The sequence below is a fragment of the Daucus carota genome, chromosome 5 (assembly GCF_001625215.2).
Source record: "Daucus carota subsp. sativus chromosome 5, DH1 v3.0, whole genome shotgun sequence".
NCBI lineage: Eukaryota > Viridiplantae > Streptophyta > Magnoliopsida > Apiales > Apiaceae > Daucus > Daucus carota.
In genome coordinates, this window is record NC_030385.2 from 25,896,955 (window position 1) to 25,921,092 (window position 24,138).

Consider the following 24,138-nt stretch of genomic DNA (forward strand, 5'->3'; position numbering starts at 1 on the left):
ATCCCGGAAAATTAACACTCGTACAAAATAAGGTAAAACTAAATTTACTAATCTTATTCTATGAATGTTATTATCATTATTGATATCATTTACAAATTTATTTGTTTATTTCATAATACTATAAAGAAGGAAGCTTAAGAAACTGCAAAAAAGAGGAAGAATGCAGAACTTCAGAATTACAGAGCTAAAGAATCTATAGGCCCTGAAGATAATAGTGTCGGTAAAAGTCAAGAGAAGACAGGGGAGACAGAGAAATCAGATTAAGAAAAATTGAAAAGAAAACAATGGGAACTGAACATGTTGCATCTAAAGATAAGGAAGAGGAACAAACGAATGAAAACCGATGATGGTGCTAATCAACCTAAGGTCTAAGGGGAAGCGACCAACAGGAACTAATGATCGATGTTGGTTATGCATCTGACTCAACACACCATGCAAATAGTGAAGAGGAGAGGATGACCACTAATTTCATAGATGATTGAACAGCTTGTGTCGACATTGCGCTCTTGCAGCTCTCTGATAACCTTGAGTGAACGAGCGTACCGAATCATCTATCCACTTGTGGAAACCACAATATTCATCGCTACATTCTTTGTAGCTCCTTCTTGCGTTCGACCCATACCACCTTGTTTTTTCAACACTCAGACGATTGTAATCCCAAATGAGGTTAAGAATTGCATCACATTCTTCAAGAGAGCGGCTTATTTTTTTGATTTCAGAAGTGAACTGCTGCAAAATTATGGCTGAGCGAAGTAATAGAATAAATTCGGAGACTGCGGCAGTATTAGATAGCCAAAATAGCTGTACCAAAATCGACTCACGAAATTACTCTATTGATATTAACGACGTTAAAGAAATATATTAATAATATATTATTTTTTGAAATATAACCAACTAAGTATACTCATTATTTTTTGAACATTATTACATCTTGTAATTTCAATAAATTTTACGCGGGTTCAATCAATTTTAGATGGTGTTATCTATATATATTACCGGTTTTTTCTTGCATGTCCCTCGAACTTAAAATATAAAACACATATTTTGAGTTGGGCTTGGCGGAAATGGGCCGCTGAAAGACGAAGAAAAGCACGTATGTATCTTAAGCACTAAGGCAGGCAAGAACATAACCAGTGTGGCAGCAATCACATTCAAACTGGATTTGCCATTGCCAGATAATTACATATCAGGTACAGCTCAGCCCAAACCTCTTTTCTAATCAATAAAAACATCTTTTCTTCGAATCTCTATCCTCTACTTCTATTTCTTCTGTAACCTATTCTATATAATATATATCTTTGTGTTTGTGTGTATATATAGAGAGATAATCATCGCTGTTTTTTGTTTTGTATTTAATTCAATCAAGGCAGGCAGATTGATAGATCAGATCACAGTTGAAAACGATGTCGTACGCTTATCTCTTCAAATACATCATCATCGGTGATACAGGTGATCTTATCCTCTTCAATTCATGTACAATTGCTTATGTTTATGATAATTGTTAACTTTGTTTTGTGTGAATGATTTTGTTTTACTTTGTCATGTAGTGAGTTTTTGTTCTTAGTTGTATGTATTAACACTTTGCAACTGGATTGTTATATGTACATGTACAGTCTACAGATATAGCCGTGTCGTTGTAAAAGCAATAGATTTAGAAGTTGTGATCATGTGATGTATCAGGTTTTTCCGTAAGACCGTGACAATTGGTGTTGAAGCGAGATTTGATAGGAAATTGAGTACAGCTAACGATATAGATGGATTTTAGTCTGGTTGACGAGGGAAGGTTACTTCTTATGTTAGAAATATGATGTCTTCTTAAGCGGTATTGATTTACTTTATCATTTTGTGTTATTCGAAGTTATTAGTTAGAAGGGATACCTTGGTGGGGAACTTAAAAGATGATCTCTATAGTGGGCATTGGCAACTAATTTGAGAATTTGTTTCTATTATCTTTTAATTGTTTTATCTAGGACTTGTACTTTGTATAGACTTGCGTTGTTATATTGTTTAGGTTTATTGGTCCCTAGGTTTGATGTGAAGAGTATCATATTTCTCTCTCCTTGGCTATCTCGGATAAACCTAGGAAGTTGGAATGAAGGAAATGAGATTTGTACTCTATAAATGGCATTTTTATAATTTTCATTCATACAATTTTATACCAACATAGTGATGACTGATGAGGGATAGTTTCTTCGTTCTGCTTATGTTCACGACCTTACTAAGAAATCTCTGTATCCTCCCATCTTCTTTACTTCTCCTCTTTCATACTTTTCTTTCAACTTTATTTTCCCTTGCATTTTCTCGTTATATTCCTGTGCCTCATTTAATCCATTCCAACAAGATGGTGCACCATTCTATTGGTAATAAATAATATATCATCTATATGATGGATGTGGTGCAAGAAGCATAGTTCATGCAAGCTTTACTTCACTTCTTTTTTGTTGCTAAATAGTGTTGCTCACTTCTCTGCAGGAGTTGGTAAATCATGTCTTCTTCTACAGTTCACGGACAAGCGTTTTCAGCCAGTTCATGATCTGACCATTGGGGTTGAATTTGGGGCCAGAATGATCACAATCGAAAACAAACCAATAAAGCTTCAAATTTGGGACACGGTTAGTTATCTTGTTGTTATATCATTAATTTTCTTTTCCTGATCTGCCCTTTTAAATCTGTAACATATAGGCCCACCAAACCTAAGTTTGTCCCTTCATGATGATCACATGTTCTGCTTATTACTGAGTTGTCTGTTACCATTTTCCCTTGCCCTCGTTTGCTTTTCAGAGTTCATATGCATTCGCAAACATTGACATTGATTTACCACCTATGTAAGAATGAAATATGTTAATGGTCATGATATCTGAAATAGTATTTCTTTTGTGTTTTTGATACATAGCAAGAGATTATTAGTATGAACTTTAGTTCATTAACATTATTATTTAGATAATATTTATTAGGAATAAAATATAGTTTAAACGTGTATGGTAGTTATCTATGACATACTGACATAATAATTAGAAATGATTTCTTGTTATCAAAGATCGGCGTTGCTCTTATATTAGGAGATGTAATCATCTTGCTTTAATTATATATTAAAATATGAACTGTTGAACGTATATGAATTCCCAGTTCGCTTTGTAAGAATTGTCTCTCTCAGGAGGGTCCTAATAAAAAGTTGTCAAGCCCATTACCTCTGACCGCGTTTATTTAGTTTCTCTCTTAGGCTCTTGTTATCATCTTCGAATTACTGTCAGCAATTTGCAATCTTACACCCTCTCGGCAAAACTGAAATAATATAATACCATGTTGCCAGGCTGCCATAATTGGGACTTAGTTTATAAGTTATGTGTTATGCTCCAGGACCGGCCCAATACTATGATAACATACAGCAGGAAAAGGCCCAAGAACAAAGTGGACGGCCCAACAACAGGCACGGTCATTCCGAACAGTAAACAGTGAAATTAGAAGTAAGGGGGTTAAAGGGGGAGAGAGGGAAGGAGGTAGAGGCATCTGGAATATTGTTAAACACTTGTTTCTTGTGGGAGAGACGGAACCTCTCGAAAGTTCCGAGTACCTATCTTTTGTAATCGCTTGAATCTAGTAATATTATCGTATGCTTTTGCTTGAATTTGGGTGAATTGTGTGTTTATCAGTAGCTTAAGCATTACAAGTGGTATCAGAGCAACTACGATCCATGGGTCCTCCTACAGTCACGCAACGTTTAGATCATTTGGAAGAGAAGGCGAATGAGGTCGAAGGAGCGATGGCAGCAATGGCCGCTAGCGTTGTCGATCGTGCAATTGAGGCGATGCGTCTCTCTCTTACGGAGTTGATTCGAGAGCATCAAACCCTAGCCGCCACAAAGCTGAGTTCTGATTTTGAAACCCTAGCCAGTCGTTTGGAGGGCCGCTTGAGTCGCAGCCGTGAGCATCAGGAAGCCCTAATCAATACTATTCGCACTGACCAGCTTACTTTTCAGGGCGAAGTGAAGTCCACTCTCGCTGGTTTAGTTACAAGTTCGGCGTCGGGTCATGACCGAGGTGAAGGTAGTGGTACGGCAGGGGGGCCGTCGATGGGTTCGGCAATGACAAATGGGCGAATTGGGGGCGGAGGATATACTGGTGGGTTTCAGGGCGGTGGGCCAGGAGGGGGTCAAAATAACTGGCGCTATCGCAAGCTAGATATGCCGATATTTGATGGTGAAGACCCTGATGGTTGGATCTTACGAGTGGAGCGCTATTTTGCATTCTATAAGCTCACTGAGGATGAAATGTTGGAGGCGGTGGCTGTAGCAATGGATGGCGACGCGTTGCGTTGGTATCAATGGGAGAACAAACGCCGTCCCATTCGGCGTTGGGAGGATTTGAAGGTGTTTATACTCCGTCAGTTCCGGTCAGTCAGTGGAGGGTCTTTATACGAGCAATGGCTCTCAACCACACAATCAACTACAGTGAAGGAGTATAGGCGGGCTTTTATCGAGACGGCAGCACCTCTTGATAGAGTCTCTGAGGATATACTGATGGGGCACTTCATTAATGGTCTCAAGGATGATATTAAAGCTGAGGTACGTGTCTTAAACCCACTAAATTTGGAGCAAGCCATGGAACTTGCAGTTCGTATAGAAGAGAAACAGAGGGTGGCTGGAAGTCGGAGGCCAAATTTGAGTTTCATTAAAACTGGAACACCTGCTGCTAGTGTTAAAAGTGCATCCGGAGTGGGTTCGTATGCGGCTTCTATACCAACTACCCCAGGCACTGTCCGTACTTGGGGGCCGACATCACCTGAATCTCAGGGGTCGGTACAATCTCCCCAGAACAGCAAACGTGTGGGTGACGTGCGGCGGTTGACGGAGAAGGAACTGCAAGAGAAAAGGGCCAAGGGATTATGTTATCGGTGTGACGAGAAGTGGGCAATGGGGCATAGATGCAAACGCAGGGAACTGAGCGTGTTGTTAATTGATGATGAGGAGGAAGATTTAACCAGTGAGGACAGCGAAGTGGTGCCATCACCGCCTACTGAGCCTATACCAGAGGTATCTCTCAATTCGGTAGTGGGGCTTTCCAACCCGAAGACGATGAAGTTAAGGGGCATCATTGGTTCACAACAGGTGGTGGTTCTCATTGATCCGGGAGCCACCCACAATTTTATTTCCCTCAAAGTGGTGGAAACAGGGGGAATTGGGGTAACTCCTTCAGGCAGCTTTGGTGTGTCCCTGGGAAATGGCGAGGCGGTGCGGGGTGCTGGGCTTTGTAAGGGGGTTTGTGTGCAGTTAGATGGTGGGTTGGAAGTAGTGGAGGATTTCTTGCCACTAGAGCTAGGGAGTACTGACGTGATATTAGGCGTACAATGGTTGGAGAAGTTGGGAGAGGTGATGACAAATTGGAAAACACAGGTGATGCGTTTCGAAGTGGGGGGCGAATTGGTGACACTAGTAGGCGACCCCTCCTTAATGCGTACAAAAATCTCGTTAAAGGCCATGTACAGAACATTGAGGAAGTCTGGTGGAGGGTATTTGGTGGAGTGCCAGGTAATTGAAAACGTGACTAAAACGGAAGGGAAACAGCAGGTGACACCCCCCATTCCAGATTTTATACAACCTCTAATCACTGAGTACCACCAGGTGTTTAACAGTCCAAAAGGCTTACCTCCGAGCCGAGGACATGAGCACTCGATTGTGCTAAAGGTGGGCAGTAACCCTGTGGGGGTAAGACCGTATCGATACCCGCAGAATCAGAAGGATGAGATCGAGAGACTCATTGCTGAAATGTTGCAAGCAGGGATAATTAGACCATCCACCAGCCCGTTTTCAAGTCCCGTATTGTTGGTAAAGAAAAAAGACGGTTCATGGCGCTTTTGTGTTGATTATCGCGCGTTGAACCGAGAAACAGTGCCAGATAAATACCCCATTCCGGTCATCGATGAACTGCTAGACGAGCTACATGGGGCGAAGGTTTTTACAAAATTGGATCTTAAATCTGGTTATCACCAGATTTTGGTGAAGGCAGAGGACACCCATAAGACGGCATTCCGTACACATGATGGGCATTACGAGTTCCTCGTAATGCCGTTTGGGTTAATGAATGCTCCGGCAACCTTTCAGGCACTAATGAATGACTTGTTTCGCTCCCTCCTGCGTAAGACGGTTCTAGTCTTCTTCGATGACATATTAGTATATAGCAAGAATCTGGAGGAGCACTATACTCATGTGGCTGCTGTGTTTGAAATTTTGCGTGCAAATTGTCTATACGCTAATCTGGGCAAGTGTGAGTTTGGACAGACTTCTCTTGGTTACTTGGGCCATGTGATTTCGGCTGCTGGGGTGGAGATGGATTCGGAGAAGGTGAAATCCATGTTAGATTGGCCAAGGCCGCGAAATTTGAAGGAGCTGCGTGGGTTTCTTGGGCTAACGGGGTATTACAGAAAGTTCGTAGCAACATATGCTGAAATAGCACGGCCACTAACTGAGCAGTTAAAGAAAGACAATTTTGGTTGGACACCAGAGGCTACGACGGCGTTCGAAGCTCTCAAATCTGCCATGACTCGAGCCCCTGTATTAGCAATGCCGGATTTCCAAGATTTGTTTGTGATTGAAACCGATGCCTCAGGTTATGGTCTCGGGGCTGTGTTGATGCAGCGAAATAGACCGATAGCCTTCTACAGTAAGTTGTTAGGGGTGAAGGCACAGCAGAAATCAATATACGAAAAAGAACTCATTGCCATTTGTATGGCAGTGCAACGTTGGAAACATTATTTAGTTGGGCGCCATTTTGTGGTCCGTACGGATCAACAAGCACTGAAGTACGTGTTGCAGCAACGAGAAATCAATAGTGAATATCAGAAATGGGTGATAAAGCTGTTGGGATTTGATTTCGAAATCCAGTTTAAAACTGGGGCCTCGAATCGGGTAGCCGATGCTCTCTCTCGAAAGATGAATGGGGAAGTAATTTTGGGCTCCATGACATCGTTCCACAGCATAGATTGGGGTGTAATTGCAGCAGAGGTTGGGGCTGACCGCGTCCTTAAACAAATTATAACGGAACTTAAAGCAGGTGGTATACACTCAGGGGGGTTTTCGTTGGTGGACAATAAGTTGTTGTTTAAAGGGAGGGTGGCACTTCCACGGAATTCTACATATATATCACTGCTGCTCCACGAGTATCATGATTCAGCCATTGGGGGTCATGCAGGGGAAGCGAAGACGTACTTGCGAATAGCAAAAGATTGGTTTTGGGTAGGCATGAAACGTGATGTAACTGATTATGTGCACAAGTGCTCAGTGTGTCAAGCACAGAAGGTGTCCCAGCAACACCCTGCTGGCCTACTACAGCCTTTGCCATTACCGTCGATGGTCTGGGAAGACATTACAATGGACTTTGTAGAAGGTTTACCACTGTCCAGAGGCTATAATACAATTCTGGTGGTTGTTGATCGTTTGTCAAAGTACGCTCACTTTATAGGATTGAAACACCCTTTTCATGCATCAACAGTTGCTGCTAGTTTTATTCAGGAGATTGTCCGGCTTCATGGGTTTCCAGCGTCCATTATTTCGGACAGGGATCGCATCTTTATGAGTGTATTCTGGAAAGAAATGTTTAAGTTGCAGGGTACTCAGCTAAAACGCAGCACGGCCTATCACCCCCAGACCGATGGGCAGTCCGAGATCGTAAACAAGGGGTTAGAAACTTATTTGAGGTGTTTTGTTGGGGGACAGCCGAAGACTTGGGCTAAGTGGTTAGCCTGGGCAGAATTTTCATACAACACTTCACCCCACTGCTCCTCTAAGTTTAGTCCATTTCAGGTTTTGTATGGGAGGGAACCCCCACATGTCTTGCGGGTGGGCAGAGGCCAGACTTCGGTTCATGATTTGGATGAGTATTTGCAGACTAGGGATGCTATACTAGATGATCTTCATTTTAATTTGATCAAGGCCCAACAGTTAATGAAGTTGGCTGCAGACAAACACCGCAGGAATGATTCGTTTGCTGTGAATGAGATGGTGTACTTGAAGCTCCAGCCATATCGCCAGCGATCATTAGCAAGGCGTCCATTTGAGAAACTTGCACCACGGTTCTATGGTCCCTTCAAAGTCCTCCAGCGCATCGGGCAAGTAGCTTACAAGCTAGAACTTCCAGACGGATGTAAAATCCATCCGGTGTTTCATATTTCGCAGCTCAAGCGTGCGATTGGTGGAGTGCAGGCTGTTCCAATCATTCCCCCCCAGTTGACTGAAGAACTGGAATTGGTAGTGGAACCTGAGCTGCTATTGGATGTCAGGCAACATCAGGCAGATGTGGAAGTGCTAGTCAAATGGAAAGGGCTCCCCAGCAGTGAGGCCACCTGGGAATATGCTGAGGTTTTGGATCAATTATTTCCTGCGTTCCACCTTGAGGACAAGGTGAATCTTTGGCGCCGGGGTAATGTTATGCTCCAGGACCGGCCCAATACTATGATAACATACAGCAGGAAAAGGCCCAAGAACAAAGTGGACGGCCCAACAACAGGCACGGTCATTCCGAACAGTAAACAGTGAAATTAGAAGTAAGGGGGTTAAAGGGGGAGAGAGGGAAGGAGGTAGAGGCATCTGGAATATTGTTAAACACTTGTTTCTTGTGGGAGAGACGGAACCTCTCGAAAGTTCCGAGTACCTATCTTTTGTAATCGCTTGAATCTAGTAATATTATCGTATGCTTTTGCTTGAATTTGGGTGAATTGTGTGTTTATCAGTAGCTTAAGCATTACATTATGCGATTGATTTATATTGACAATCAATCATTTAATGAAATTTAATAGTCATTCCAGTTGTGTATTTTGTTTACAAAAGGATAAGTCTTGAAGATCATTTGCTTAAAACTTTTTTTTAGTTGGGACCTTAATTTTTTGATTTGCCTGTAGGCCGGTCAAGAATCATTCCGGTCCATCACAAGGTCTTACTACAGAGGTGCTGCTGGTGCACTTCTAGTTTATGATATCACCAGGTGAGATATTTTTCTGTTAGAAAATAAGTTGGCCTAAGGTATATACATTTAGCTTACATTTAAGCTTTCCGTTGTTGAGTTCTTGTACTAGGGATTATATTTGATAATATATCGAATATTGTTCGATTTGTTCAGAAATTGCTCAAGTTAGATATGAATTTATTTGACTTGGGTTTGTTTTCAGCCCTACTCATGTACATCTGTAGTTCTATATTGTTGTGGAATCAATTGGATTCTTAAATAAATATTGCATAACTTTATTGAAGTCCAAAACATACATGGAAATCTGGAACGGGTAATATGACAATATTCCATACCTTACTTGTATAGTTAGAGTAATATCTACTATAAAATGTGGTAGTATTCCAAGCCAGCAATATAACATAGAAAGCTCCAACCAAACACAAATACTAAAATATGCATCAAACTATGTTGCTAGTCAGTGCAAGGAAAGAAAACAAAGCGCCATAAAAACTGATCACTTTTACCACAAATTTCGATACATGAATCCGAGCATCTATTTTACAAATGTTAAGTATGGAAAATAAAAAGGAAATAATAATTTGCTAGTAACTAATGGATTACTATGTTAAGTGCTATGTGTCTTTTTCAAGTCCTCCCAGTAAACGCTTGCTTAAATTGTTTCTCATTCCTGGACTGAAGCAACCAAGTCTGCAGGGGGGATGGAACTACATACTGAATAGATACAGACTTAGAAAAAGCCCATGACAGAAAATTATTTGTAGAAATATGCTCGGACCTATACGTTGAATATTTTGCATCAGAGGCTATCAGTTCTTTCATAGTTCGTAGTAAGTAATTTTTTTGATAACTTTTATGTAATCAAGGTAAAAATTACTCTTTAGATATCAGTATTAATAAAAACTGAGATGCCTTCCGCTGGAATGGATTTAATGCACTTTTAGCTAATCAAGTAACTGCCGTGGTTGATTGTTTTAAGAAGATTATAGATACCTAATGCCGTGGTCCTAATCTTTCGAATCCTTATTGCGAAGTCGATAAATTATACATCCTCTGGTTGAATCATAACGACTTACTTCAATGTTTACTCTATCGCCTGGTAGTATCAGTATAAAACTACGTCGGATCTTTCCTGAAACATAACCTAGAATCATATCTTGATTATCTAAGCGAATACGGAACATACCGTTGGGAAGGGATTCAGTAATTAAACCTTCATAAATCCATTTTTGTTCTTTCATTACAGGTAATTTTTTAAAAAACAGTAGAACAAAGTTATACATGACCTTGGCAAAGGGAACTTTTAATGGCCTAAATACCTTCAATTTTATTAGTAGAGATTGTACAATATATCACAATTAGATAAAAAAGTTGCCAGTGTTGTTAAAATTGTGCTGAGGTGCAGCGAGGCGCTAGGTAAGCAACTTGGTTTACCCAGCCGCATTCCTTTCTATGAATTACACGCCTCAATATGTGAGGCACAAAGTTCTGCTCGGTCGAAGCTTATAATGAGTATATAAAGCGCAAACCGCAAACCCTAATTAAGATCTCTTTTGACTTCAGCCTCATATTAAAGTAAAACTCAAAGGTGAATATCAGAAACCCTAAACGTAGTGTACACCTTCCATATTATCACTGGGTTTGGCCAAGTTTGACTTTGTTCTTCCGTTTTGTTTTCTTAGTCTATCAATTTTAATCCATCAGACATGCATTTTCTTTATCTCATGTTCTACTGATCTTCTCTGCCAAGCCGGTCGTGTATGTTTGTTTGCGTATTCACTGGTATATATATGTACATGTATAATACTTTCTGGTGCAATGTTTTTATTATATACTCCCTCCGTCCCACCGGGTTGTTAACGTTCACTGTTTGCACGCATTTTGAGGCTCTTATAAAGTATAGTTCTATAATGTTTTTTTAATTTATTTTTTTTCTGAATAAAAGTTTAAACATCAAACTTTTATTCAGAATTTTTTTTATAAAAAAAAACCTCATGCAACTATATTTTATAGAGGTCTTAAAAAGCGTGCCAAAAAGTGATGTTAACAATCCAACGGGACGGAGGGAGTATATATATATATATATTTCTTATATTGTATGATCTTTATGCATATTGTGGTCTTGGTAAGGAAAGTATTTAATAATTTTTGTATAACTTGTGTGCCTCACTACAATCCTTTATGTATATATTGTAATTTTTTAAAACTTGTGCTACTCACTTCATTAAGAGGCGTGCTGCGCTTGTTGCCTCGCCATCGCATCTCGCATTTAATGACATTTGGAATTTGCTCAAGAAATATGTATGCAGAGTAGATGTTGTACACATTAGTTCCGTAATTTGTACCTATATTGTGAAGATTGTACGTGTTTCAAAATATTTCTTTTACCTGCGTTGGCATTGCTGCTTATGCAACAGTCAATGGTATGTTATAAGGAATAATTAATGTACTAACTATTTTTATATTCTAAACGCAGGAGAGAAACTTTCAATCATCTTGCGAGCTGGTTGGAGGATGCTAGGCAGCATGCAAATGCGAATATGACAATTATGCTAATAGGAAACAAATCTGATCTTGCTCATAGAAGGGCTGTAAGCACTGAGGAAGGCGAACAATTTGCTAAGGAACATGGCTTAATATTTATGGAGGCCTCTGCAAAAACTGCTCAAAATGTTGAGGAGGTAGCTCTCTTATATGTCTACTTAAAGATAATTAGTACCACAAATGTCATTTGTATCTTCTCCTCTTTTTGTCTAATAATAACATTATTACACAGGCATTTATAAGCACTGCAGCAACAATTCATAAAAAGATCCAAGAAGGGATATTTGACGTATCAAATGAGGCAAGTATTCTTATCAATGTTATTGTTTATTTAGGATAAATGGTGGCATGAGAACTTTATATTTGTCAGTTGTCAAGTGTTTGGGTATTCTTAGAGTTTGGACAGCTCTAAAAATCTCCTGATAAATTTAGTGGTTGTCTACTTGTAATGTTTTCTGGTTGCTAATCTAGTGGAAGTTCTTTGCATATGTTTGCAGTCCTATGGGATAAAAGTTGGATATGGTGGCATCCAGGGGCCGTCAGGAGGAAGAGATGGTTCGGTTTCTCAAGCAGGTGGATGTTGCGGTTAAATATCTTACAATGGTTCTGTTATGGAACGAGTGTTAAAGCTGAAGCCAGGAACTGGTCGTTGGTTGTGAAGCGGTTTGTGGTTTGTGGTTTGATGACTGTTTGCTCTTGGGTTTTATGCATCATGATAGGTTATTGCTCCATGTAATTAACAGTTTCTGTTTGGATATTTGTGGATGAACAAGGGAACAACTCTACTATGTTATATGTTTATTGCATATACCAATTTACTGTATAATTTGTACATTCGAATGTCATTTAATGCTGCATTTTGTGGGGAACCAAACATATTTCATGCTCTTAAGTCCTAACTATTTTTCAACTGTATATCAACAAATCTGGCCAGGTTGGTTTGTGAATTGGGTCCAAGTAAAATTTTATAGCTCACATCCTTGAAATTCCTTGAAAGCGAATTTGCTGGGTAGATTATGGAGTATACAGGTTTACTTTTGCTCGAGAAAACCCGCTCAGTTGATCAGTCTCAACCAATTGGGCGGAAAAACCACCGAAGAATTGTCTTGCCCAGATTTTTTTTTAAGGGTCTTTCTAGTGTGTGCCCATGGGCATACATTATACACCAAATTTGATGAGATTGGTGGATTTTAATTGGTGGACTTGGTGTAAATGCAGGGGGGCCATCTTTATTTATGATTAGATGACCAATAAGATTGCACCAAACTCATAGAATTTAGTGTCTATTGTGTGCCCATGGCACACCATAGAAAAACCGTTTTTTTAATGTGAATATTCCTTCCGGCTTCATACCTGGCTTCATATTTTAAATTATCTTTATTTATTTGAAAGTGTATTTTAAGCTATCCCGAATAGCATCTTTTCCAAAAATTTGATTTTTGATTGTGTGAAGAATTGAAATTTACATAAAGTTCTGTTCGGTGTTGCCGTTAATAATAATAATAGTTTTTAATACATAAATAAAAATATTAAAATCATTTTTGAAAATAATCAGAATCATAATTATTAAAAAAAATATAATTATAATTTAAAAAATATAATTTTAATATTTTCAAAAAAAATATTAAAATCATAATTATTTAATCAAAATATTTTGGAATTTTACTATTTCAAACCAAGGAAGTAATAATTCACCCAAAATAAATCCGATATTCAATAAATTACTTTATTCTTTTCTAAATTAATTTTAATAAATCCCGGTTTTATATCTGCCACTGCCAGCAATCCCTACATATAAAAACACATCGTTTATGTTGTACAGCCGTCGTTGTCTGAAGCTCCTACGATATTGACGGTGTGTATAATCTAATTTTGCAGCTTCTTTCGAATCCGTCCATAAGAAATGGTACGTATTTTCTATTCAGTCCCTGTTAATTGTTACTTATGCTTTGTTTCACTGCTCAATGTTTTAGGGTTTTTTTTAGTATTTCTTCGTTATCGTTTTTACTTGTACTTTTCGACTCGTGGATGGTCGCTATACTCTTGGTTTCTTACCCAACACACAACACATACACCTAGCTTCGCTGAATTTTTATTTTTCAACATGTGTTATGCTCGATAAATGAACAAAATTAATTAATTTCACGCGATTCATCATAGGACGTTATGCTGTTGTTTTTCTTTCACCAGATTCGATTAGCTCGGATTTAATCATTTTCAGGTGCCAAAAATTATTGTTTTGCCAAATTCCGACTTTGTAAAGTTGACTATATTGGGTCGAATTTAATTATATCTATTGCTACCGAATTCGGTCGAATTCAAAATAAATTTGACCGGTCTAGCGGTTGAATTTAGGTTAACTTCGACCGAATTTCGTCGAAATTTGCTAAATTTGATTGACTTCTTGTGATCGAATTTATCAGTTTTTATGTGTTCGAAATTATCCGTTTTTCTGTAGTAGTTGCAACATGTAAATTTTTGATGCAACTTCATGTTTCTTGACTACCTTCTCTTGTGAGTACTCTGTTGGATCAAAACGATTATTCAACTGCCCTTTTATCTCAGTCCAACTTTTGATTCTATAAGCTTCGTCCTCAAAGTGTCATATAGATGCAGATATATTTTTATTCAGTAAAGAATTTTAAATGATTTTGATCGTTAAAGCTTTTGTAATTGTAGATCTTTTCCATCTGTCTCACCCATTATAAGAACTAGTTGGCATTGCCAAGGTCAAATTGTAGTAAATTCCACTTCAAACTTGTGCCATCTTAATCATTGTTAGCGGGTTAAGTTTTTTTCTATAAATTCACCATAGATAAATGTTTTTCTAATTGTAGCAACGTCTTCTTCAATCCTCTTGTTTGTAGCTCGTAAACTCTTTGGCATCACCATGGCCACTAAATTCTGGGACTACTCACTTCAAACTTATATCATTGTTCATCTAGGTTTAACAATAGATGATTCATGTGTATCTCATATGTAAAGATGCATTTGTTAATGTTTCTAATTTTTATTACGTAGAATGAGTGAATCATATGTGTGTTGGAAAGTTTTTTCAAGATGCGATACATACGGTCACAAGGAGTAAATGCTGGCTATAGTGTTTCATGTTGCAACACCTGATTAAGCCAGTGAGCAATTTACTTGATCCTCTGAATTCTGGTGCTATGTGGCAAAGTAGAGTGTCTCGGCTGACGTTATTTTCCTCAGACTTCTGTTTGAACTACATCTGCGATGTGGGTCGTGTCTGTGATTAGTGATGAAACTTTACTTGAGTGACCAGTGGTTCTGTAATATATTTGCAGTAACCTTGTAGCCCCATCAGGTTGTGTAATACAGAAATTACCTGGTGCAATCTGTACTCTAGTCCTCAGAACCTTTAAAATTGGGGTTTGGTGTTGCCTTTCTGCCTATGTAAAAATTACCTTTTCAGATTGTTTCCTGTTTTGGTGTTAGGAAACTGGGAAGGAGGTAAGTTTGTGTTCATACAGCGTCTTTGGGGCTGTTGTGTTGTGTGATCTGGTACCTGGATACTTTTTCTTTGTGAACTACTTCTATGTACTTTGAATGTACCCGAGTCTCGACTGCAACACAAATTTCCAGAAACAGGGATAAACATGTACTTCTTTTCCACAATACTTTTTATCTGGTGATGTGTTTATACCATATGGCTTCTGCATCTTGTTAGATAGTAGAGCTTAGCACGTATATGTTTTAGAGGACCCTTATAATTTTGAAGCTGCTTATTGTATTACTCGTTACATGGTAATTCTGTGTGAGAATGTTTACTTTGACAAGTTGTTAATGTCCTTGGACAGCATTTTTGGTGTTTTTGTTTTCTGAACTAAGAAATTCCCATCTATCTGAATCTGGATATTCTCAGTAAAAATGCTGATAGTATGACTGTTATCTAAATGGTATATCAAAGTTTTAATATACCTGGTCATTTGGAATGACTTATTGAGGTTTTTGAATCTTACAAGAATAATATTTTATTTAATGTTGTTATTTTCACAGGAGAAATCTTCAACTCCAAAAAGCCAAGATTCCAGCCCCTCGAGCAACACAAATCAGTCGGAGGTTTCAGCAATTACAGTGCAACTGCAAGAAGTACAACCATTCCAGCAGAATTCAGGTACACATGAAGATGGAGACTCAAACTACCAGAAACGGCTGCAAGAAACACTAAAGCGGGCAGTAGATCTTCTTCACCGACTTCAGCGAAGGGAAGAAAAGTGAAGTCATGGTGATACTTTTTGCATCATTGCATGCAGCTACAATCGTTCGTTGATTAGTGACTAAAGAAAAGGATAATTAGATGTTGCTTTGGATATTTTACTTTAAGGAGGTTGCTTTTTTAAATTACTGTTGGAAGATCGTGGATTTATGGGTTTTCTTGGAAAACAATTTCCCGTAATCTCTCAAACAGGTAGGAAAATTTTCTAGTAATTTTTCATTTAAGAGCTTGAATAAAGAACCTCTTGGAGATGCTCTAAGATTCAGTTGGAATGAATTTAATGCACTTTTAGCTAATCAAGTAACTGCCTTGGTTGATTGTTTTAAGAAGATTATAGACATATTTTTCAATTTAAAAACAGTAGAACAAAGTTATACATGACCTTGGCAAAGGGGACTTTTAATGGCCTGTATACCTTCAATTTTATTAGTAAATATTGTACAATATATCACAATTAGATAAACAATAGCCAGTGTTGATAAAATTGTGCTGAGGCGCAGCGAGGCGCTAGGTAAGCAACTTGATTTACCCGGCCGCATTCTTTTCTATGGATTACACGCCTCAACATGTAAGGCACGAGGTGCTGCTCGGTCGAAAGTGTATCTTATTTATTCGAAAGTGTATTTTAAGCTATCCTGAGTAGCATGTTTTTCAAAAATTTGATTTTTGATTGTGTACATTCTAAGAAGATGAAGAGTTGAAATTTACGTAATGCTCCGTTCGGTGTTGCTGTTACAGGTAATAATAATAGTTTTTTTTTACTGAAAAGCAGTTAAAAAATTATTTGATAAATTTAAAAGCAAAATTTTCAAACTATCAGTTTTTAAGTCAAAGAATTGGTTTTAGGAAAAACAAGTCCCACTCTACTGATAAGTGTAAACAAAGAATCACTCTTTCAAACATATATTCGTGGGAATGTTAAGTTACACAAGTGATAATAACATTATGGTTATTATGAGACACACACAATATAAATCTAATATGCGGTTATATAGATACATATCTATCCTATCAATTATAAACATGATATATATGAATCGAAAAGTTACATATAATATCTTATAATTAATAACTATTAATTGTTAAAGTTATGAAACCCACATATATGACATATTTTTTTTAATTAAAATCAATCCTCTCCTGAACTAGTCTTGATAAATTCTGATATGCATTAATTTTGACGACCGATAAAATTGATAAGAAATTGATTTCTGATAAATTCCGATAATTTTTTTATAATAACAAATTCTTATATCATCAAATATATCTAACATTTTTCTTTAAAAATATTACGAGATAAAATTAAACGGGTTTACAAACTTGTGATTTGTAAATTTCTTGAAAATATATCATAAATGTTGAACTATTTCTTTTTTTGACAAGAAAATGGATCTTGTGATGGATAATGTTAGCAAGGTCAAATGGAAGAGAGTAAATCATTAGTATCATGATTCTTTTTTCTTTAAACAAAAAGCAGTCCTCAAATTGTTTACCTTTTTTAGAACGTTTATCTTGGAGGGTAGGAATTCGACATGTAATTTGAAATTTTTATAAAGTATAATTTTACAGATTATTTTAAACTTCATTTTAATTAAATTTAGTGGTTAAATATTTTGATAAAAAATTATGAAATATTTTATATGCATCTTAAAATTCATGTTATACAATGCAAGAAAGAAAATTGTAAAGAAATAAAAAGACCGAGAGAATATTAAAAGGCAGAATTGTTACATTATCAATTATATTAGAGACGTTTGATTTATGATTAACGAGTCCGATCAAGGAAAATGAAAACCTGAAACTCACATGTTGGTATTTGAATTAATAATTTAGTAACATGAAACGAAAATTTCAATATCACTTGAAATATAACTCTTTTCTCACATGTTGGTATTTGAATTAATAATTTAGTAACATGAAACGAAAATTTCAATATCACTTGAAATATAACTCTTTTCTGATATACACATTCTCATATTCTCGTATCTATGAATCTTATTCCGTCATTCTGATTCCCTATTCCAGTTTAACTCATGATCCAAAACTCCTATTATTAATTTTAATTATAATTATCTAATCAAAATATTTTAGAACTTTACCATTTCAAACACACGAAGTAATAATTCACCCAAAATAAATTCGATATTTTAATACATCATTTTTTTCTTTTTTAAACTAAGTTTACGTCCTGCTCCCGAATAGGAAAGCAAGTGATAAAAAAAGTAAAGTTATGTAATTTTCGTTACTGTGTGCTCTCGAGTTTTTTAAAACAAAAAAAGCAAGTGAAAGTGTATGCAAATATAGCATACTTTCATTTTAAAAATTTCACATCAAAAATGGAATGATTACTTTCACTTGCATTTTCTCCTAGAAAAACTCAGAGACCAGGGCATTAATAAATCCAGTTTTTATATCTGTCGGTTCCCTGCATATAATAACCACACAAATTTATGTTGTACAGTCGTTTTCTGATGCTCCTCCGATATTGATGGTGTGTATAAAATAATCACATGCCATTCTGCCAATTTAATTTTGCAGCTTCGTTCGAATCCAAGTCCATAAGTAATGGTATGTATATTCTATTCCAGTCCCTGTCAATTGTTAGTACTTTGTTTCAACTTTTACTGCTCAATGTTTTAGGGTTTTTTTAGTATTTCTTCGTTATTGTGTTTACTTGTACTTTTTTCGAAGTACTTTCAACTCGTGGATGTTCGCTATAGTCTTGGTTTCTTACCCAACACATACACCTAGGCTACCTAGCTTCGCTGAATTTTTGTTTTTTAACATGTGTTGTGCTCGATAAATGAACAAAATTATTCTTATCACACGATTCATCGTAGAACGTTATGCTGTTGTTTTTCCTTCGCCAGATTCGATTAGCTCGGATTTAATTAATTTCAGGTGTTAAATTTTCATTTTTTGACCAAATTCCGACTTTGTAAAGTTGACTATATTGGGTCGAATTTAATTATATCAATTGCTACCAAGTTCGGTCGAATTCAAAATAAATTTGACCGGTCTGGCGGCCGACTTTAGGTTAACTTTGATCAAATTTCGTTGAAATTTGCTAAATTTGGTAGACTTTTTATGATCGAATATATCCGTTTTTCTCTAGTATAGTTGCAACAAGTAAATTTTGAATGCAATTTCATGTTTCTTGACTACCTTCTCTTGTGAATACTCTGTTGGGCCAACTTCTGATTCTAAGAACCTAATTTTTCATAAGCTTCGAAGGGTCATATAGATGCAAATATCATTTTATTCAGTAAAGAATTTTAAACGATATCCGATCAATAAAGCTTTTGTAATTGTAAATCTTTTCAATCTGCGTCACCCATTTTAAGAACTATTAAGCATTACCAAGGTCTAATTATAGTACATTCAACTTCGAACTTGTGTCATCTTAATCATTGTTAGTGGGTTAAGGTTTTTTCTATAAATTTACCATAAAGAAATGTTTTTCTAATCTTAGCAGCGTTTTCTTCAATCCTCTTGTAAATTCTGCGGCATCACCATGGCCACTAAATTCGAAGACATCTTACTTCAAACTTGTATCACTGTTCATCTAGGTTGAACAATAGATTATTCATGTGTATCTCGTATGTAAAGATGCATTTATTCATGTTTTTAATTTTGATTACGTAGAATGAGTGAATGACATGTGTGTTGGTATGTTATGATATAGTGTATGTATGCACAATTCCTTCTAAAATGGTTGAATGAGCTGTGTATGTGTTGAGAGTCTAGTTATGTTGGTTTTGTTAGGCCTGATGTGCATGTGAAACTGCAGTCTGGCAGGGGAGAAAGGGAAAGGTCTCGAAGAGACTATGTTACAAGGTCTGACGAGTGGAGTCATCTTGGTGGTCGTAGAAATGCACCGCCTTCGAGGCATCTTTGGGTAGGAAGTCTGGCTCACAACTTATCTGAGGGAACTTTAAGGAAACACTTACAAAGGTTTGGTGAGCTAGAGAGTGTTGCTTTTCAACCTGGTCGGGGCTATGCTTTTGTTAATTATAAGTACAAGGAAGATGCGTTTGCTGCAATTAGAGGACTTCAAGGGTGTTTTGTCGCAGGCGATCGGCTTAAGATTGAGTTTGCAAAGTCGGTTAGTATTGTACACCTTTGGATGCTTTATTTAAGAGCTCATTTGAATTTTTGTCTATGTATATTATTTGATTTATTTGTTTATATAGGTGTCTTGTTAGTTTATAGTCATGTTATGATACATTGCACATGTTAAGTACGCATCAGTGACAAGAAATACCACAGGACAAACATGTGCGGCTGGAAAACTGACTTGGCAACAAAAGTTAGTAGGTAGAGAACCTTGAAATGGTCGGTCTCTCAACAAATGAATAAGAACGTACCCTAATTCTCAGCTTCTTTCCTTGCAACTATTGTTAATCTCAGGGTCATATACAAAAGCAAACTATGATAAACCTAAAACCGCCGTGATTCAGTAAGTCCTTTCTCCATCTACCAGGAGCTTTCGGTTTAGTCCAGTCACCCAAAACCAGTAATACTAATATTCTATAATATAACATTTTACCACAACAAACTGGAGGTCTGCTAACAATGCATCGGTGGGCCTGGGTACAGGGCTGCTAACTTTACAAATAGAATGTGATATATTTCGACACACTCTAAACATTGTACCTTAAGCACATATATAAAGAAATCTCAAATAGTTGCAAGTCAATCGATTTAAAAAATAATTCTGCACTTAATTTTGGCCGTTTGTGCTTCTACATTTGGAAAAGCCACATAAATCATCAAGGTTGGTGAAGATACATTATCTTTTAATAGATATAGGTTGACAATATCTTCGAGTGACAAGTTACCTCTTCATTTGTTGGATAGCAACCAGTTTTCTCCCTAGGGATAGTCATTATGCTTCCCCAGCACATGCAAAATATTTGCACATATAACCTGTTTTATTAGAATGATCGCCTTGTCCTAAGTTTTGTCCCTGGCCTATGTTTCCCATGGTTGTAATGTGCATGTCTGATGAATAGCAAGTGCTACATATAATTTGCAGTTTACAACCACGTGCTACATGGTTGTAATGTGCATGTCTAATGAATAGCACGTGCTACGTATAATTTGCAGTTTATATGAGTGTAAGAATTTCGAAAGCATAATATTAATATCATTTATATCCTTTTCTGAAAAATCACCTTCCTGAGTTCCTCACATTCCTTAAAACAGTTCTACCACATTCACATCATACATAAAGCAAAGGGTGATGCTTATCACAATCTCATTTAGTATGTTGTCTCTAGAAAGCAGGGTGCTGAGGCAATTTCAATCCCAACTACATAATCAAAGTTGCTTTACTGAACTTAATTATGTCACTACTAGAAGTCTAGAACCAACGCTTCCCATTCTGCAGGGATAGCATAGTAAATAAGCTGACTTAGTAATATATTCTAGGATGCAAAATTGCCATATACATAAGATTTTTTCTATTTAACGCAAATGAAAAATGCTACAGATATAATAATGTTAAGATATACGTGGTTTACGAGGAAATTCAATTTGTAGTGGGCAGTTATCTGTTGGAGGAGAAATGGTTCTTTCATCTTCCCACAACTCTCATATAAATATATACTTAGTCAAAGTACAAAATATGATTCAAGCAAATTGCTTCAAGTCTAGGACTGAAGAGTCTTGGTCGATGCCTAAACATATCTTCTGAAAGGATGCATAAAAAAAAAGCCCAAATTGTTGAAATTCAAGAAATACATTTGTGTTGGCAATCTGAGATTCTATATGCTCTATCTGGGCATATTTGAGCTTGCCAATGAGTGAATGGAAACAGATGAGATCCTTGAATGACTCCTCTTTTTCTTTTTGCATCTGTATGCTAATGGCTTACAAAGAAAAAACTGAATACAGAAGTGGAGGTCTCTCCAATCATTTCCATGTGTAGCAACTGCATCAGCACGGATAAATTCTTGTTCTTTTGTTGTTTTTTCTGCCACCTTAATGTCAAGAAGTATCTGATTCTATGAGGGATCTATCTATTGACAGTTATCTTTCCAGATATACTGGCTTTAGTTAGGTTTTCTATTCCAGCAAGTGTCCTTGGCCAATAAGAGTGAGTAGCAGGACGTTATCAGCTTTACATTGTCAATACGTCATGATAACATCTAACAACATTCATCCCGGCATATTCTGAACCTATTATCAAAAAAACTGTCTTGATATCCACAACCTTTTAGATAAATTTTCATATCAAGTGTAACGAATGCCTGATAAATTTCCATATCAAGTGTAACAGCACCCTGAATGCCTGATAATCAACTTCCACCATATAAAGGTCATGAGATGCACAACAAGTATTATATATTGTTCATGGTTATACTTCATTCAGCATTCCTTTTCAGAAGTTGTAGCGAGGCTTTTTGATAATCTGTTTTAAGCATGAACCGATGCAAAAAAAATAAATATCAGTTTGGCTGTTACCTGAGAGCTATTAACTTTAGATTTACTTCGTATGTAGAACACAATTGAGTGGATTTGGATTAATTCCAAGGGATTGTCATATTATTTGGTTTGTGTTTGGAAGTGCTATCACAAGAGAGGATTATGGGTGTCATCATAGGTTAGAGTATCTGTTGGTGTTGGTCGCTTAAAGCTTTTTTTCTCTGCTCTTCTTATGTTATCTGGGTATCTCTGTGTGCATTCTGAACGATTCTATGATACTACCTACTTCTATGCTTGATCAGAGAAGATAGTAGTTATATTTTGATATGTTTGACATCATTATAGAAGCTTTAACTGGATTTATCTTATATTAGGAAGTGCTACTTGTAAAAAAAACGAAAGTGTTTTAAGATTTTAAGCCATTAAGTATTTAAGCAATAAGATATATGAGCTAATACATTGAGAGAATAAGAGGTATATCTTTCTGTTTCTTATGTGCTTTCATTTAGTATAAAACACTGGATGAGAATTACTCGCCAGCTAATGAAACGAAGCTGATCAGAGCTTTAAAATAGGCCGCTCTCTATTTTCTTTCCAATAAGCAAAGATCCCTCATCGAATCTAACATCTACAAAAAATTTGTTACTGAACACTGTGAACTATGAAGCTCCAAATATGAAGAACTGGAATATTACCTCAAGGTTATACATCAATCTCCCTACTTACCCGTTATTGTCATTGTTACATATATAAAGTAGTATAACTTAAATTTGAGCCCATCAGCACAAAAAATTTGTGATTTAGTAGTTAAATTTGATGAGAACCTTTGGGCAGCCAACAATAATTGCTCAATTAGCCACGGATATTAACAAGAAAGGCAGTTTTGCATAAATCAACAATTGATGCACATCATCAACATCCCAAAAATGTTTACTACAAAGTAGATGAAGAAAGGAGCTTCCAAAATACTCATATTACTGAAAATATGAATGTTTTTTCAAGATGCGATACATACGGTCACAAGTGGTAAATGATGGTTATAGTATTACATGTTGTAAGTTGTAACAGCTGATTAAGCCAGTGAGCAATTTACTTGATCATCTGGATTCTGGTTCTATGTGGCAAAGTAGAGCGTCTTGGCTGATGTTAGTCTCCTCGACTTCTGTTTGAACTACATCTCTGATGTGGGTGGTGTCTGTGATTAGTGATGAAACTTTACTTGAGTGGCCAGTGGTTTTGTAATATATTTGCAGTAAACTTGTAGCCCCATCAGGTTGTGTAATACAGAAATTACCTGGTACAATCTGTTTACCGATCATGTGATTTCAGAGTAAACAATATCTTTGTCGAACATTGATGCTCTTTTTTTGTAGGCTTGTTGTAAACTAGGGGTGCTATGATAAATTTGTTTGATTAGGAACTCTGTTAATGAAAACCTTATCTTACTCTAGTCCTCAGAACCTCTAAAACAGGGGTTTGGTGTTGCCTTTCTGCCTATTTAAAAATTACCTTTTCAAGTTGTTTCCTGTTTTGGTGTTAGGAAACTGGGAAGGAGGTTAGTTTGTGTTCATACAGTGTCTTTGGGGCTGTTGTGTTGTGTGATCTAGTACCTGTTTACTTTTTCTTTGTGAACTGCTTCTATGTACTTTGAATGTACTCGACTGCAAAACAAATTTCCTTCTTTTCGACAATACTTTTTATCTGGTGATGTGTTTATACTTTATACCATATGGCTTCCGCATCTTGTTCGATAGTAGAGCTTAGCACGTATATGTTTTAGACGACCCTTTTAATTTTGAAGCTACTTATTGTATTACTCATTACATGGTAATTCTGTGTGAGAATTTACTGTGACAAGTTGTTCATGTTCTTGGACAGCATTTTTGGAGTTTATGTTTTCTGAACTAAGAAATTCCCATATATCTGAATCTGGCTGTTCTCAGCAGAAGTGCTGATAGTATGACTTTTATCTAA

At 36.8% G+C, this 24,138-nt stretch overlaps 1 protein-coding gene and 1 long non-coding RNA gene across 4 annotated transcripts; both read left to right on the plus strand.

The window, feature by feature from the left end:
* Positions 1-1,051: 1,051 nt before the first annotated feature.
* LOC135152691 (ras-related protein RABB1c) lies at positions 1,052-12,332 on the plus strand. Of its 3 annotated transcripts, none has more exons than XM_064093445.1 (7): positions 1,052-1,190; positions 1,367-1,449; positions 2,473-2,612; positions 8,890-8,972; positions 11,431-11,635; positions 11,731-11,799; positions 11,996-12,332. In XM_064093445.1, the coding sequence occupies exons 2-7, from the start codon at positions 1,404-1,406 to the stop codon at positions 12,086-12,088; spliced, it is 636 nt and encodes a 211-aa protein (XP_063949515.1). In that variant the 5' UTR covers positions 1,052-1,190; positions 1,367-1,403; the 3' UTR covers positions 12,089-12,332. The 3 variants fall into 3 exon arrangements, with proteins under 3 accessions (XP_063949515.1, XP_063949516.1, XP_063949514.1); XM_064093446.1 differs by having other exon boundaries at positions 1,065-1,190; positions 1,371-1,449; XM_064093444.1 differs by lacking the exon at positions 1,052-1,190 and having other exon boundaries at positions 1,218-1,449.
* A 937-nt stretch (positions 12,333-13,269) lies between these two features.
* LOC108222231 (uncharacterized) lies at positions 13,270-15,994 on the plus strand. The gene is made up of 2 exons (XR_001806927.2): positions 13,270-13,404; positions 15,516-15,994. It is a non-coding gene; the product is annotated as an uncharacterized LOC108222231 (long non-coding RNA).
* The last annotated feature ends 8,144 nt before the right edge of the window (positions 15,995-24,138 follow it).